This window comes from Narcine bancroftii, chromosome 10 (genome assembly GCF_036971445.1).
Source record: "Narcine bancroftii isolate sNarBan1 chromosome 10, sNarBan1.hap1, whole genome shotgun sequence".
NCBI classification, from domain to species: Eukaryota; Metazoa; Chordata; class Chondrichthyes; order Torpediniformes; family Narcinidae; genus Narcine; species Narcine bancroftii.
In genome coordinates, this window is record NC_091478.1 from 84,632,692 (window position 1) to 84,648,009 (window position 15,318).

At 38.3% G+C, this 15,318-nt stretch overlaps 1 protein-coding gene across 4 annotated transcripts in view; it reads right to left on the bottom strand.

Annotated features, from left to right (window-relative positions):
• Positions 1 to 11,145: 11,145 nt before the first annotated feature.
• Positions 11,146 to 15,318, bottom strand: part of nkd1 (NKD inhibitor of WNT signaling pathway 1) — an 88,608-nt gene continuing 84,435 nt past the window's right edge. For all 4 annotated transcript variants that reach the window (XM_069901611.1, XM_069901608.1, XM_069901610.1 and 1 more), the window contains one exon: positions 11,146 to 15,041. In XM_069901611.1, the coding sequence (XP_069757712.1) occupies positions 14,467 to 15,041 (575 nt within the window). In that variant the 3' untranslated portion in view covers positions 11,146 to 14,466. The remainder of the gene's footprint in view (positions 15,042 to 15,318) is intronic.

Sequence of the window (15,318 nt, forward strand, 5' to 3'; positions counted from 1 at the left end):
AGCGATGTAGAGGTGGAGAATATCTGCCTTTACACTGGCATTTTTTTTCACTATAAAAAGGCCTAAAGTGGAGAGGAGGCAGGCATAGATGTGAGGGGTTGGGGGAAGGGAGGCTAATAGAAGCCAGAGAAGTCAAGGCTAATACCATGCAGTTGGAGGGTGCCCAGACAGAATGTGATGTATTGATCCTCCAATTTGCAGGTGGTCTCAGTCTGGCAGTGCACGAGGACAGATAGGTCAGCAAGGGAATGGACTAGGAATTGAAATGAATAGCCACTGCAAGATCTTTGCTTTTGCAGCATACAGAGCCAAGGTCTCAATGAAGCAATCTCCCAGTCTGTTTCCATTCATCTGAAGTAGAGGTGACCACCTGGGAGAAGTTAATAACCCTGCACGTTCACAAGTAAAATGTTGCTTCACTTGGAAGGACTGTTTGGGGCCCCAAATGGTAGTGAGGGTGGAGGTATGGGCACAAGTGCATCACGTCCTGCAGTCTCAAGGTTGGTGTCAAGGGGGAAACAGGTGGAAAGAGAGGAATAGATGTGAGAGCCACGGAGGGAGCAGTCCCAGCAAAAGGAGGAGAGAGGAATGTGTGTCTGGTGGTGGGATCATGTTGGAGGAGGATAATATGTTGGATGCGGAGGCTGGCAGGGTAGGAATCCTGTCCTAGTAGTGTGTGGGGGCAGATGTGCAGGTAATGGAGGTTATGCAGGTTGATGGTTGTAGAGCAAAAGCCACATTTTTTGATGAAGGAGGATATCTTGGATGATATGGCATGGAAGACCTTGTCCTGGGAGCTGATACGATAGAGACAAAAGAATTGAGAGAAAGGAATGGAATCCTTACAGGGGGCAGGGTGTGAAAATGTGTAGTCAAGGTAGAATTGGTAGGTTTGTAGAAGATTTCTGTTGAGAGTTTGTCTCCCGAGATGGGGACAGAGAGATTGAGAAAAGGGAGAGTTTTGCTAGCGACAGGCCAAGTGAATTTGAAGTCAGGGTGGAAGGTGGCAGCAAAATGGATGAAGTTGACGTGCTCATCATGGTTGCTTAAGGCAGCACCAAAGTAGTTGAGGAGCCTTGATTGTCTAGCTTGCAGAATAGATTGCTCCACATGGAAGTATTGTTTCTCATTTAGTGTATCAATCTACATACTTAAACAGTTGCTTCAATCTTTGCCAATTTCTTCTGGCTACAGAAGTTCTGCTGTTACCATTATTATATTTATCTGCATCAAAATAAAATCCAGTAAAAAAAAATTTACAAAGACCATTGATGTACATCAATTAGATTATTAAACTGTGTCTTGACAAATCCATCCTACTAGGGAAAGTGAAATATTACCACTTATATATTGTGTAATTATATCAACATCAAGTGTTCAAACACAGAGATCCAATGTGAATTTAAAAGGTACATTCAGAAGAATGAATCAGAAAGCAATGATTAATGTCTGGGTCCCTTCCACAAACCAATCGGTACCCTAGTTCTGACAGCCTTTTTGACAAATTCACAGATTGAGTTATTTTGCTTTCGACATTGAGATCAAGAATATACATTTTACAGCTGTGGTCACTGGCTTGAGATGAGAAATAAGAGTCCAGGCTAAGTTTCCATCCCTTCCAACTCAGAACAGTGGCGAAAGATAGGCCCGCACAGCTGCCTTGGCCGTGATCCATTAACATTGCACAGATCAAGGAGTGATTGAGGCCTTCCTTCTCTCAGCCATTCTCTGCAGCATGGGGCCATGCAGTTATACCAATCTGATCTTCATGTTTGTGGAGCACAAGGTTAAATTGAAATGGCAAGCACAGCAGATGATGGAAGGATGGGCAGATGCTACATGCTGTTCAGGAGATTGAAGGTTTTAGTACCAAGACCAGTGGGGTATTAAGCAATTGGTTTACTGCCAAAAAAGTATGGCATGTGTCTGAATTTGCATTGGGGCATTCCACATCCCTTAACTGGGCTTGAGTTAAACTGGCATCAATTCAGCAAATGTAAAATACTAAAGTAATTTGATGGTTGTGATTGACCTCATTTGGAATTTGATCCATCTTCTGACATGCAATATAGCCGTGACATTGAAATTAGGAAATGGGTACCAATACGAGGAAAAACATTCATCTGATGAGAAAATGAATAAAACCCAAACTTTGGCCTAAAGATGTGATCTCATGGTGTGTAATCTTTATGTGCTCTGTGATTCAATAAAACTGGTCGCAAAACAGGATTGGCATCTCTGAATATGCATACCAGTTTCATAGAAAATATTTTTAATTGGAAGCTCTTGTGTGAATGATGCACCTGTGCACATTTGACATTAATACACAACACACGCAGGACAGGGAAGCAGGATGAGCCTCAGCGCAGGAAGCAGGAACAAGCCTTGCTTGAGTAATACATAAAGGCACACTCCTTGCCCCAATTTCTCTACCTCTCTGATGCACCAATAGAACAAATTTATTTGGAATTTCCAAGTAATGCCTTTCATCTCTGACTGCTGAAGGGCCTGACAACACTGATAAATGTCCTTATTACATGGAGTTTAAATCTATACTGACACTAGTAGGGTAATGACAAACAAATTCACCCCATTCTTATCGCAATGCTTCCTGTACATAATCACCACCATAAAAACATTTTTGCACGAGAAGAAACTGCTGATGTGTGATTGTACATCTTCCATTATTCATGAAATTATACATAACAATTGTATATAATTGTCGTGAGGTTCTGAAAATGATACCATTTATGCATACAGTTCTTTTCATATTGTTACGAGCCCAGAGGACCCAAAAACCCAGCAGCAATAGATATTCACCAAAACAAATGGTTACTTAAACAAAAGTTCCTTTTAATTATCTTTAAACATGAAAATAGAATTAAACTTTAAATTATCACTCTTGACTTACTTAACCTAACTTAAACCCCTTCTAATTCTAAGCACACTTGGATGTAATGTGTGTAAGTTCAGAAAAGTTCTTTGGTTCACAGTCCAACCTCACTTCTCATTCCTCCAAGTTCACTGGCTGCAGGCAATTCTTATCCTGTGCACAGATTTAACATTTATAAAGTTCACCAGGCTTTGGTGTTGAAAGTTAAATGGTTACCGCTCAGGAAGGGTCTGTTTGGTTTTCAGAGAGAGATATGTTGTACGACGTACACCCGCAACTGATGTACCTCCATCAGCCACTTCAGTGTCTTGCTGTCGAAACGTGCCCCTTTTAGGATTCTCCAGATGATTATCTCTTTCTTTCAGGTCATCACAGAGTGCCTTTTTGTTTCTCTTATTCCAATTGAAACATTAGATAACCAGTCCTCTCCTCTTGCATGAACCACAAGGCCGAACCAAGAACTCACAACCCGTCTACCAAATGGGGCTTTGTTCACCCTAGCTCCACTCTTACCTTGAATGGGTGCAAGAGTTCAAAGATCCTAAGCCTCCTGATCCTAGAGTCAGCCAGCAATGCTTGATGAGGCCTTTGCCTTGCTAGGCCTCGGCTGAGGCCCAAAGCCCACAACACCTTGACAACAATCAAGATGGGTTCAAGATTAAAGTTCCTTTTATTGTAACATTAAAAAATGCAGCATATATAAATTTTAAATTTAAATTTAGATGTGCAGCACAGTAACACATCCATCCAGCCCACATTCCGTGCTGCCCAATGACACCCAATCGAACTACAACTCACGTACGTTTTGAAGGATGGGAGGAAACCAGAGCTCCTGGGAAAAACCCACGCGGGCACAGGGAAAGCGTACCAACTCCTTACAGACAGTGCGGGGATTCAAATCCTGATCCCGATCCCTGGTGCTGTAACAGCGTTGTGCTAACTGCTACGCAAACTGTGCCACCCAAGTATGGTATACTTTAACTTCTATGTGTCAAAAGGCAGACAAAGAGTTACCATTAGCCCAGCTCCCCTAACAGTAGGAGAAAGCGAAGCAAGAGAGAGTCTCCAGAGTCACTGAGTGTCCATGGATTCACCTCCAGCGGCCCCATGGCCTCTACATCTGCACCTGAATGAGTGCACTTGCATTTCCTGTCTATCAATCTTGGTGATGTTTTTCAATATTGCCAATGGTAATTTCAATTCCCTACACTGTTCAACTTGCTTAAAATATTTTTCTTAAAAATTAAAGTATATCAAAAGAACATCATATCACTGATAAACAAGTAAAAGCATTAAATAAAGTAACTTTCTTTTTTCTTTCATTAATCTTTATCTGAATGAGTTGGGACTTTGGTAAGAGAGGCAGGTAAAGTCTTTAACAGTATATGTCAAGGACAGAGATGGCCAGCTTAAAGCAAGGCTTGGCCCACTCTAGTTTACAACAGACTGCAAATACTGAAGTCTGGAGCAAAATACAAGCTTCAGAAGGAGCTCAGCAGATCGAGCTGCATCTGTGCAGGTAAAGGTGTGCATTTTCTTTTTTTTTAACTTTATTTATTTGTTCAAAAAACAAATAATATATGACCTATACAACAATTAACCATAAACATGAATGTTATTTTTCATATATATAAAAAAAAAGAAAAGAAAAGAACCCCCCCTTCAGCCAACTCTCCTAAGGAGAGCCATAAAGAAAGAAAAAAGAAAAAATATTAAAGAAAAATTAAATATACATATTAAGATCTAATCAATGTAAATTGAAATGTAAATATTCTGAATATAACAACCACTTATTAATAAAAAAATTATAATTATCACACAAAACATATGTAATTTTTTCCATTATTAAACAATATCTCATCTCATTATGCCATCTATTAATATCAATCATATTTGTATCTTTCCACATACTAGCAATACATTTTTTTTACTACAGATAAAGCTAAAAATACAAAAGCAAGCTGAAACTTATCTAATCCCAAGCCTTTCAGAGGTTGCAAACTACCCAATAAAAATACTGTCGGATCTAAAAGTATTTTAATCTTATACAGGTATTCTAGAAACAATTGAATTTTCTTCCAAAAAGATTGTATATGTATACATGACCAAACAGCATAAAAAAAAGTTCCAACTGTATCACCACATCTAAAACACAAATCTGATTCATGAAAACCATACTTTTTTAATTTTTCAGCTGTTGAGTATAATTGATGTAAAAAATTATAGTTAATGTGCATTTATCAATCTAGTTACAATATCATAATAGATATCTAACCAATCATCCTCGGAAAAAATAAAGCCAGTATCCACTTCCCATTTAATTTTAGATCTATCCCAACCCTTTTTATCCATACCATCCTGTAATATCTGATACATAGATGATACCTTCATAAGAAAAGTCTCAAATTTAGTCATTTCAGGTAAAATCATTGTACCAAAGATCGAATTTGATAATAGAGAAACAAAGAGTTCTTATCAATACCAAAACTGTCCCTCATCTGATTAAAAGTTAAAAATCTACCCTCTTTAAAACAATCTCCCAAATTTTTCACAAGGTGTGCATTTTCGACTGAAACCTTGCATCCCCCACAGATGCTGCTCAACTTTACTGTTCCTCCGGCAGTTGATCTTTTCCTTGGATGTTTAGAAACTAGTTTTGCAGAAATCGGCTTCCAAAAGGAATCCTCCAAGCGAAAGCTCAGTGACACAAACCAGAGGTAACCTATCAGGCAGCTCCAAATACATGAAAAATGCTTCAAACATGCTTTTCTGATGCGTGTTCTTGCTATCTCCTTCCCTTTTTAGCTTTTCTTTCACCAACTTGTTTATTTTATTTAAACCACAATTCCCAAAATGTCTCCATTATCTGAGCGTCTGCCACATTGATTCTGTGGTTCGAGGATCCTCCAGGTCATCAGTGCAACTATTATTTTTCTTGTTGTATGACCACAGGAATATGAGAATGTAAGAAATAAGTCAATGAATAGGCCATGCGCACCTTCATTATCATATTCGATCATGGTCCAAGCTGTTTTCCTGCCTGTTCCATAGACTTCTCAACTCTCCTTTCATCCAACAAGCTGCTATTTCAGCCTTGAACATAGGTCAATGACTATGTTCCCATGATAGGGAACATTCCAAAAACGGTAGACCCTCAGGGGGAACTAAGATCAGGTTGAAAGGTTGGATCCACATTGGGAAATAGCTGACTTCCTGACATCCAAATTCTTACCACCATTTACAAAGCCCCTGACGAGGGTGATGGAATTATCTCCATCCGTCTCAATGAGAGTGGCTGCATCCCGGACAAAGCAGCCTCACCACGCTCATAAACATGAATCACCTTCGCTTATAGTGCACCTAGCTGCAAGTGTGTATGACCTACAATCTGCATTGCAGTTAATTGCATAGGCCATTCTAATTCCCTGCCAAACCTATGAACTCCATCACCAAACCAGCTGCAGTTATGGGGGACATCACCTGAAGGTTACCTTCCAAATCTCACTCTATCCTAACTGGGAATTTCATTGCTGTTCTCAAGATCTAAATCCTAACTCCTTTTGCATTTTTATTGTACAAATACTTTCACCAGAAAGACTGCAGTGTTTCAAGAAAGCATGACAACACCAGCTTCTCAAAAACAATTGGGCATTGTCAATGCATGCTGGTCTTGCCAGGATTTTCCACATGCTGAAAAATTATTAAACAAAATAAAAATCTCCATATTGTTTTGGCAATCCAATATTCTTGGACCAGGAACCTGCTTCCAGATAAAGGGTAATGTTCTTTAGGCATCTGTCAATTCCTGTCAAAGTGATACGCACTTCAACAAGAGAATACTCCATTCTCCTGATCTCAAATGAACATAGATGGAACTTCATAAGACAAACTTTTTATTGAAGGAATCAATCCAGTGAAATTTCTCTGAACTACTTGATGCAAACACATTCCTTCTTACATTGACCAAAATTTTGCAGTGTCAAAACCCCTTCTAAATTTCATTGCAGCAAATCCGATTGTATTGCTATGTAGAAGAGTTCAGAGCTTTGGAAGCACAAGTCTGGAAGTATGCAAGTAAAAACATTGAAAAGTCTCAAATCACACACTGATACTGACAATGTTCAAATCATTTTATCACTAGTGTATCATGGAATGATACAAGTTTAAACAATACAGCTCAGAACCATTCCTATCTTCAGTTACTATTTCCATTTGATATTGATAACAGTGATGTTAACAACACATTGCCCTTTGAGGAGAAACTATGCCCATCATTTCAGTTCAGCAAGAGAAACAATGAAGTCAGCAGCATATTCTGTGTTCTCCCTTATCTTATTTTATTTGATGTGTTAGAGAACAATGTTAGAGAAATGCAGCAGTTAGTAATATGGGGAGTTCTGAATAACGTTGAACTCTGAGTTCTCTGGAGTTTCCAGACCGCTGCTTAAGATCAGAACTCTCATGGATGACTGATGTGGCTTTTCAATTAATTCAAAGATGAAACTAGAACCCAAGACGGGTGTCAAAAAGCTCCTTCAGTAACTTTGTCAAAGCTTGCCGTAAACAGCTCTTCATCTAGCATTTAAACCTTGGGAAAGAGCATTCACTTCAAATCACACTGATAGAAACTGAGAGTGAATTTAGCAATAGATCTGTTTTGATAGTTTCTCTTGGTTTCAAGGCAACATTATGTAATTCTGATGCAAAACTGAAAAATCTATGTTTCAATAATTGCTGAATTCAGTTAACTGTCACTGCCAGTCACAAAGTGGAACCTGATGACAACGTTGCCCTGTGGCCTTTTGAAGAGGTACAGAGCCCACCTGTTGTTCTTCAGGTGCTGGTAGACAGAGATCGTGCCTGGCTGAGGTGACCTCAACCCTGATTCATTGAAAAGCCATTTGAGAAAAGCATTGGATAACAAGTGATCTGCTGTGAGGGGTCAGAGGTCACCGTTTTGATGAACCAATATCAGCTGGTCCATGGGCTAGAAAACTGAGTGCAAAAGTATCGAGTACAATTCCAAGAAACTGATTCAGAATGTGCTCTAAAGAAGAGCACCTATGGGGCAGAGATGCAAGTACAAGATAAAAGTTCCATTGCAGTGAGTGCAGGAAATATTATTCAGGTCTCACCTTTCACCTTTATCTTGGAGTTTGCATGGACAATATTTGTTAGGATCTTCAATTATAATAGAAAGCAAACTGGCATTTATCCATCAACATTGCTTTGAATAAAATCCTTCACCATCAGATAGTAACAGAACCTGCTTCTACCACCTCCTCCAATTATTCACCATCATCCTATGTGTGAAAAGCCTACTCCTCAGATCTACCTCCTGGCAAGGAAATAATGTGCAGCACTGGTCCCAACAGAATCAGGTTGTCAAATTAGCAGAGCAGAACTTCTTATGAGAGAACTCTGAGGATTATAAAACAAGGAGATAATAAGAAAATGGGGAAAGGTAAAATTAGAGACTTCTCAAAAATCAGTTCAATATTATCCATTAATTTTCAAGATTTTTTTTTACTCACTCCTTTATATACATTGCAGCTGAACACACTTCAATATCCTGCCAAAGAAACACCCTGTAAAGCACAAAAGAAAGCACTCACTGAATAACAAAGTAAAAGGAAGGAGGAACAAAGCTGGCGGAGTCACAAGAACCTGTTGCTAGCGGGCAAGTTTCATCATTGCCACAGTTCCCAACTCATGGACTGGGATCTCACAACTTACACTCACAAATTTCATCTAGTAACTTAATACCTCCTGCATCCAGCTGAGATTGGGTTGGAGGATCTATGGAAAAATTAATCAAACTTTGCTGGAGTTCTACCTCCCAGAGGCGAAGGTATGTTCAGGAACACAAGGGACATTTGATCCACCTAAAGGACTGAACACTCAGCAAAAATCTGAGCCATATCCATATGGTTCTTAGTGGTAGAAAAGTCTTTATGGTCAATCCTCAAAAATGTTGCAGAGTAAAACTTCTTTTGAAATTGCATCATTTCATTGTTAGCTGAGGATTCATGTCCAGATAACAGGAATATTTAATTTTTCCCCAGTAAATCATACAGATTTCCTTTCCCCATGATGGCCAATGTGATTTGTAACAGCAATCAAACTTAGCAATTAAACCACAAATTATCACAGTGTGGGGTTTTAAAAAAAAAGAAATCGGTGTTGAAGGTATGCAGAATGGACATCACGTGAAGGAAAAGAGTCCGATTTGAGTCAGGCCAGGAAATTCAGTGTAGCATTGCTCTGCCTTTATTACATGACAATAAATGATCTTGAGTCTTGAAATTTCCCTACAACTTAGCAGCATTAGTGACCACAAGGTTTTAGGCACTGAGAGTTTGGCCGAACACAATGGCTGCTAACCCCTAACTGATTACCAGCATTATGAACGCAGGGACTATGTAGACAGTCTCTGCACAAGGAATGGGAAAAGTGTGGCTTGAGAGATTCCTGGACAAATACTCATGGAAAAATGCAAGGCCACTGCAGATTGTGACTCAAGTAAATTTAGGTGTGTATTTGTGCCCCAACATATGAGATTTCCTGACAGGACTAGTAATGGTTAATTAAATGAATCAAAATATGTGCCTTAATAGACATCAAGTGTCTATGGATTCCTCCACTTCCTCTTATGCTTCTGCATTCTTCTCTCCCATAACCTACGAAGCTATAAGTCTGTCTATTCCAGCGATGAACCAGAGCTCCAGGCATCCAAGCCATTCTCCTCGAACTCTGGTTCCAAACTGAAATGTTAATGCCCAGGGCCCCTCAGGAGCCCTGTTAGCCATCAGCATCCTCACAAATCCCAAATCATGATACCTGGCTCCCACAAGTCAGTCTCCACCAGCCTGGAGCTGGATTTAGTCAGGCACCAAGCTCCTAGCTGGTCCACTGCTGTAGCCTACTGGGTGTTCTCCCAGGCATATTCTTCTTGATGGGAGGGGTGGGGGTTGGGTTGGGCATTCTCCCTTTCCAGTACCCACTCAGAGTCTTCAACCATCATAGACTGGTCTGCCAAGCATGTATGCCGCCATCTTGGGCATGGGACCTCCGTAGGTTTGCTGATTTTCTATTGGCAGTTTAAAGCAGTATGGTGCTGGGGGCATAACAGCCAGACACATTTCTTCTCCCAGTTCCTCCAGGGTCTGCACCAGCAACAGTGCTGCCATTTATCAATGTATCTTTATATTAAAAATTAATATTCAGTGATATGTTTAGAACACACAACTCTTTGACTTCACTTTTTAAATATTTCTATTTTTTTATATCAGTGGGTGATTCCACCATTTTTCCCTGCTCTATTTCACCTATGTCCTCGCCTATTCAGATAGCTGCTCTTTATCTCCCTGAAATCTTCTCACCACTCAACCCAGCTGCAAATGCAAATATATTGCATTTAATCCCCTCAAATAAATAAATGATGTAGATTATAATCAGGGCCCCAACTGCTCCCTTGCAGCTCCTCTACTAATTAGACCCTTAAAATTACCCATTTATTTCTATTTTAAAAAAATCTTTATCCATTAACACATTCTCAGTTCATCTCATTATAATTTCCCAATGTCATGAATTCTAATTTTTTTAAAAAACTTTCTTATGTGGCCTTCTGAAGGCCAAAACCTTACATACACTGGCCTTTTGCCTCATCTTTTCTACTTGTTACAATCCCATAAAACTCTGACAGTTTCCTTTCATTGATCCATGTTGACTCCTGACAAGTTTACATTATTTTATGAAGCCCTGCCACAATTTCCTTAATGATAAATTCCACTATTTTCAGATAATCTAATATTTGATTCCCATTTTCTCTCTCCTTTATTTTAAAATAGGGTGGATGGTACATTTGCTACCTTCCAAACTCTTCTAGAATCTGTGGAATTTTGCTACTTGGCATCCTGTACTTTGACCACCACTAAAGCCGTCATGTTTCAATTGGGAATGCAGTTCATCAGGTTCTGGGGATTTATTGGTTTTCAGTTTCAGCATTTCACCATTGTTAATAGGGTCAAGGTCGAGGTGACAAAATGGGTTCAGTCACGACCTAATCAATGGTTGTGCAAACTGTATTCGACTTTATTTGTGTATTAGATAGTATCATTCCATTATTATTTGGTAGTTTGCTAATGAGGAAAATGCAACATAATTTAAATGCTTTTTTAATAGGATATAATATTAATAATAGAGTCCTGGTTTGGAAAATACATTGAGATTTACTTTCTTGTAAAGCTCAGTTCTTATCAACATATCAAGAAGGGAATTAACCACAAGATAATTGCATGTACTGTGTTAATATTAATTTACCTTCCTTTTGCTTTCATTCTCAGTAAACCCTCAAGCCACTTTTTCCTGAGAATTATTAGCATTAATTTTATTAATTTAATAAAGAGGCCAGGCACAGGAACAAGAGTTAAGGTTATTTGAATAAATAGTATGAGTGTTAGGTTTTAATGAGTGCTCTTGATCTTAAACAGTGAACTCCCAATCTTCTACTCAGAGTAAACTTAAAGGCACAGAATGATACACACAGTACCGTAGTACAGGCACTTCAGCCCTTCTTGTCAATTCTGTTTGGCCAGCATCCTGCTCCTTTGCTAATCCACTGCCAGCCCAAAGCAGATTTAAATGCTGCAGTTCTATCTACCGCTGCTATTTCCTCTGAATAACTTGCCTCTTGGGTCTCCTTTAAATTTCTCCCCTCTCAGCTTAAACCTGTTGGTGTACTCAAATGAGTTGGTAGTCCAAGTTCGCAAAGCATGAAGTGATTGCAATTTATTTATACAGAAAGGACAAGTTCTTTACTACCACGTGCATTTATACGTTTACTACCATGTGCATTTTATACATTTTGTAAATTGCTTCTATTGAAACAAATGGTTGTACTTATACACTTTCGAGTCATAAGGACTTTGTATTTCATCCTCTAACATATACATGCAGTTCAATTCATCTCTTTTGTGAAGGGATATTTAACTATTTCACATTTGCTATGTATCCTTAGAATATAATAAATTATCCACCAGTCATGGAATCTGCAAGCATTGTTACTCAGTTCTTGGTAATCGCATTTATTCACAGTTGATTTTAACTAAATTACATCCCCCTCCTCCAGCTTTTTGATTTTTTAATATGTAAATGAAAAATAATAGTGTCTCATGAAATCCACAGAAAATATTAGTGAGATTTTGCATTTTTGTCAAAAACATGGAGACAGGTCTAGTTCCTAAAGTGGAGTACTATTGAACTTTGTAAAATAATTAGTCTCATGGACAATATAGTTGACTAATTCACCTTTAATGAAAAGGGGTTTCTGTTGGCACAGATTTACTATTAAATAAATAAAGCTTTTAGTCAAAACCATCTATATATACTATACAAAATATTGGAAGATATATTCAATTAAGGATACGGCAAAAAAGAAACGTGCTTTCAGAATGGAACATTATACAAGTAGATTTACAACTGAATGGTACAATATGTACTCAATACAGATTTAAATTTAAATACTGTTCTTATACGTGGCTGTCAGAAAACATACATATTGGGAATGTACACAAATGTGTAAGATATATTAATGATGGAGTCATGATTGAATTAATCTTTGATAATACAGGATTACTAAGAATAAACACTAGGACACAAAAAGCCAATATGCTTAGCAGATGTACGATCTTCAGTCCAATATATATTCCATAAATACAAAGAATATTTAGAAGGGAATAGCTGCTAAACAAACAGCACTCTTAATATATCTAACAAAGTTCAACTCTAAGCCCAAATGAAACTAGTTTGTGGCCTCTAATTCCTTCATAAGAATCCTGAAAATGTATTTCCAATGTTTTCTTGAAGATTGATGCCGTAAATAAAACAGTACAATCTTAAGTGTTTTCTACTACACTCCATGAGCAATGATACAACTTGTCCAAGGCATTGTCCTTCCGTGCCCATATGTTTTCACAGATGTGAAATAAAGTCCAATTCACACAGCAATGTACCTCTTGAGAACTTCGAAACACTGATAAAGTTATTCTGTCCATTTTTTCATGTCATAGGCATTTAGCAACAAAGCCAAATTTCAGACAGAAATATATCACGTGATTTTCCAGCAGTGAAAGTCTACTCTGCAATTTAAAAGCAATGAGCTTTGATTATATTAGCTGATGTAACTAAATTTGCTTCTCATTGCAGGTAGATACATGGCAATGTAACATTTAAATGCAAAACCATGAGCAGAATCAGCAGTAACTTTCATTGAGGAAATCCATATTTTTCCTCATGTATCTGGTAACAACAAAAATGTATTAATCTCTTATTCCTAGTGTTAAGGGTCCTTTTGCAGTGTTACATTTTATTGCTGAGTGAATGGGACTGAACAATTATTCATCAGTAGCAGTATGTAGTTTCAGAAGTCCTTTACAATAGAGCTCAAAATGCCATAGAATGAACAGGATATTTGCTTCACTCCAGACCTCCTTGCATTTGTGCAATAGACTCATCACATCCAACTCCTGACAGAATCCACCATATCACTGTTTCATGTAAGGTATCTTCTCCTTATTAACTCTAATGGTACTTTAATAATTTTTTTGAGACACATTCAAAAATAGTAATGAATACAATATATATATAGTCCTGTCTTTCACAAAGGGGATCTACCATTAACAGAACAGACAAGTGTTGCCAAAAAAAGTCAAACCACAGTTTAAAGAAAAAATGCACCTGAGATTGGTTATATACTTGCCAACTTCTCTTAAATATGTAAATGGTGCCCAACCTTCTCTGCCACTTAGTCACATCTTACAGGGTCTATCTAAATTTTCTTCGTTAATGGCACCGGATTGACAGAATTTGAGAACCATATTGGTGTTTGCACTGCACATAGACGAGTGATTTCACCCAATATTTAATGGTAAACCTCTGATCTTCAATAGCTGATATAGGAAATTTGGAAATTATATGCACAGGATATGTTCGTGAATTCACTCAATGCCAACATACAGTTGGAATAAAGTTAATTTGGGAGTTATCTCATGGTCTTGGGTTTTCCAAAAGAACTCATGAAAGTTCAACTGAAAGGCATTCAAATTATATTTTTTTCCATAATTACTGAATTTAAGCAACCAAATAAATGAAAAAATTTGGATCAAAAATGGCACTCATGTTATGGATCATCCAGCAGTTCTTCAGCTCCTTTCCTCCAGATTTCCTCTCAAAAGGTTGAAGCAAAAATTTGAGTCCACAAAGAATTAACAGCAAGTCTCGTAGTAACTGAAGAGTTGGCATGTGAAACTTAATACAGAAAATATATCACAGAAAGTCTAGACCACATGAAAAAGTTGCAGGTATTCAGATCAATAAAGCTGAATACTGTTTAACAGGTTAAAGAAAATAAAATTTGAATTAAAACTAGAGGTAGCCGGCTGTTCAAAAGTCTTTTAGTTTCACTTCACGTTATTAGCTTTTACTGAACCGCTCATCTTATAATTAATATTAGTAATACTGTCTAGATCAGTGGTCACAAAATCCAGTCAGAAATCTCCCTTCAAGTGCTCCGCTCATGTCTGATAGAAATGGTGGTAGTGGTGGTGATGTTCATGGTGGTGATAATGTTCATGTCTCTGAACAATCCCACCAACATGCCCCTCATAGAGCAGAAGTGAGGGCAAATCCCTCACGTGCTCCTGCTCTATTACTCTTGAAGAGGGCTGGAAGGATTTAAACATTTGGTGGCTCTCTTTAGGCCTCTGCTTGTGTTTCTTATGGGTCTGTTGATGCTGTTGATTGAGTTGCATGGGCAGGCATGGAATATTTGGACTTGCAGCCATTGGCATGTGTGGGCTCTGTGATGGCTTGTTCTTTCCAACTTTTCCAGTTGCCCCTGAAGCCATCATATCTTTGCTTAGAGCTTTGGGAGATTTAACGAAGTGCTTGCCAATGTCCTGATTACGTAGTCTTTGCTGCAATTCAATCATTCGGTTGTATGAAGAATGGCTAAGATGACTGTGACCCGGATCTATGGTTTGAGATCTCCTGTGGTGACTGTGAAGGACCTCAGGTTCATGGGAGCGGGATCTAGCTTGATGAGAAATCTTCACATGATCTTCCTTTCTAGAAACCACAGGAGGCGAACCTGTGAAATAAAATATCTGCATTAATAATGCACAGCAAGTAAAGGTTTCATACTACTAGCATTGAACTTGCATCAGCCTCTAAATTAAATGTCTTTTTATCTTTGTGTGATTTACCTTCAGTTCTTTTTTTTTCATCTGGTTTATTTCAAACCCTCTGATCAATAGTGCTCTGGGACACATTTCTTGGAGATGTTCTTAATAAGTCCCAGTGTTGACAACACAGAGTATGCAACCTGTAGATTACATTCTTTACTGTGATGCCTCTTGTCAGTGGAG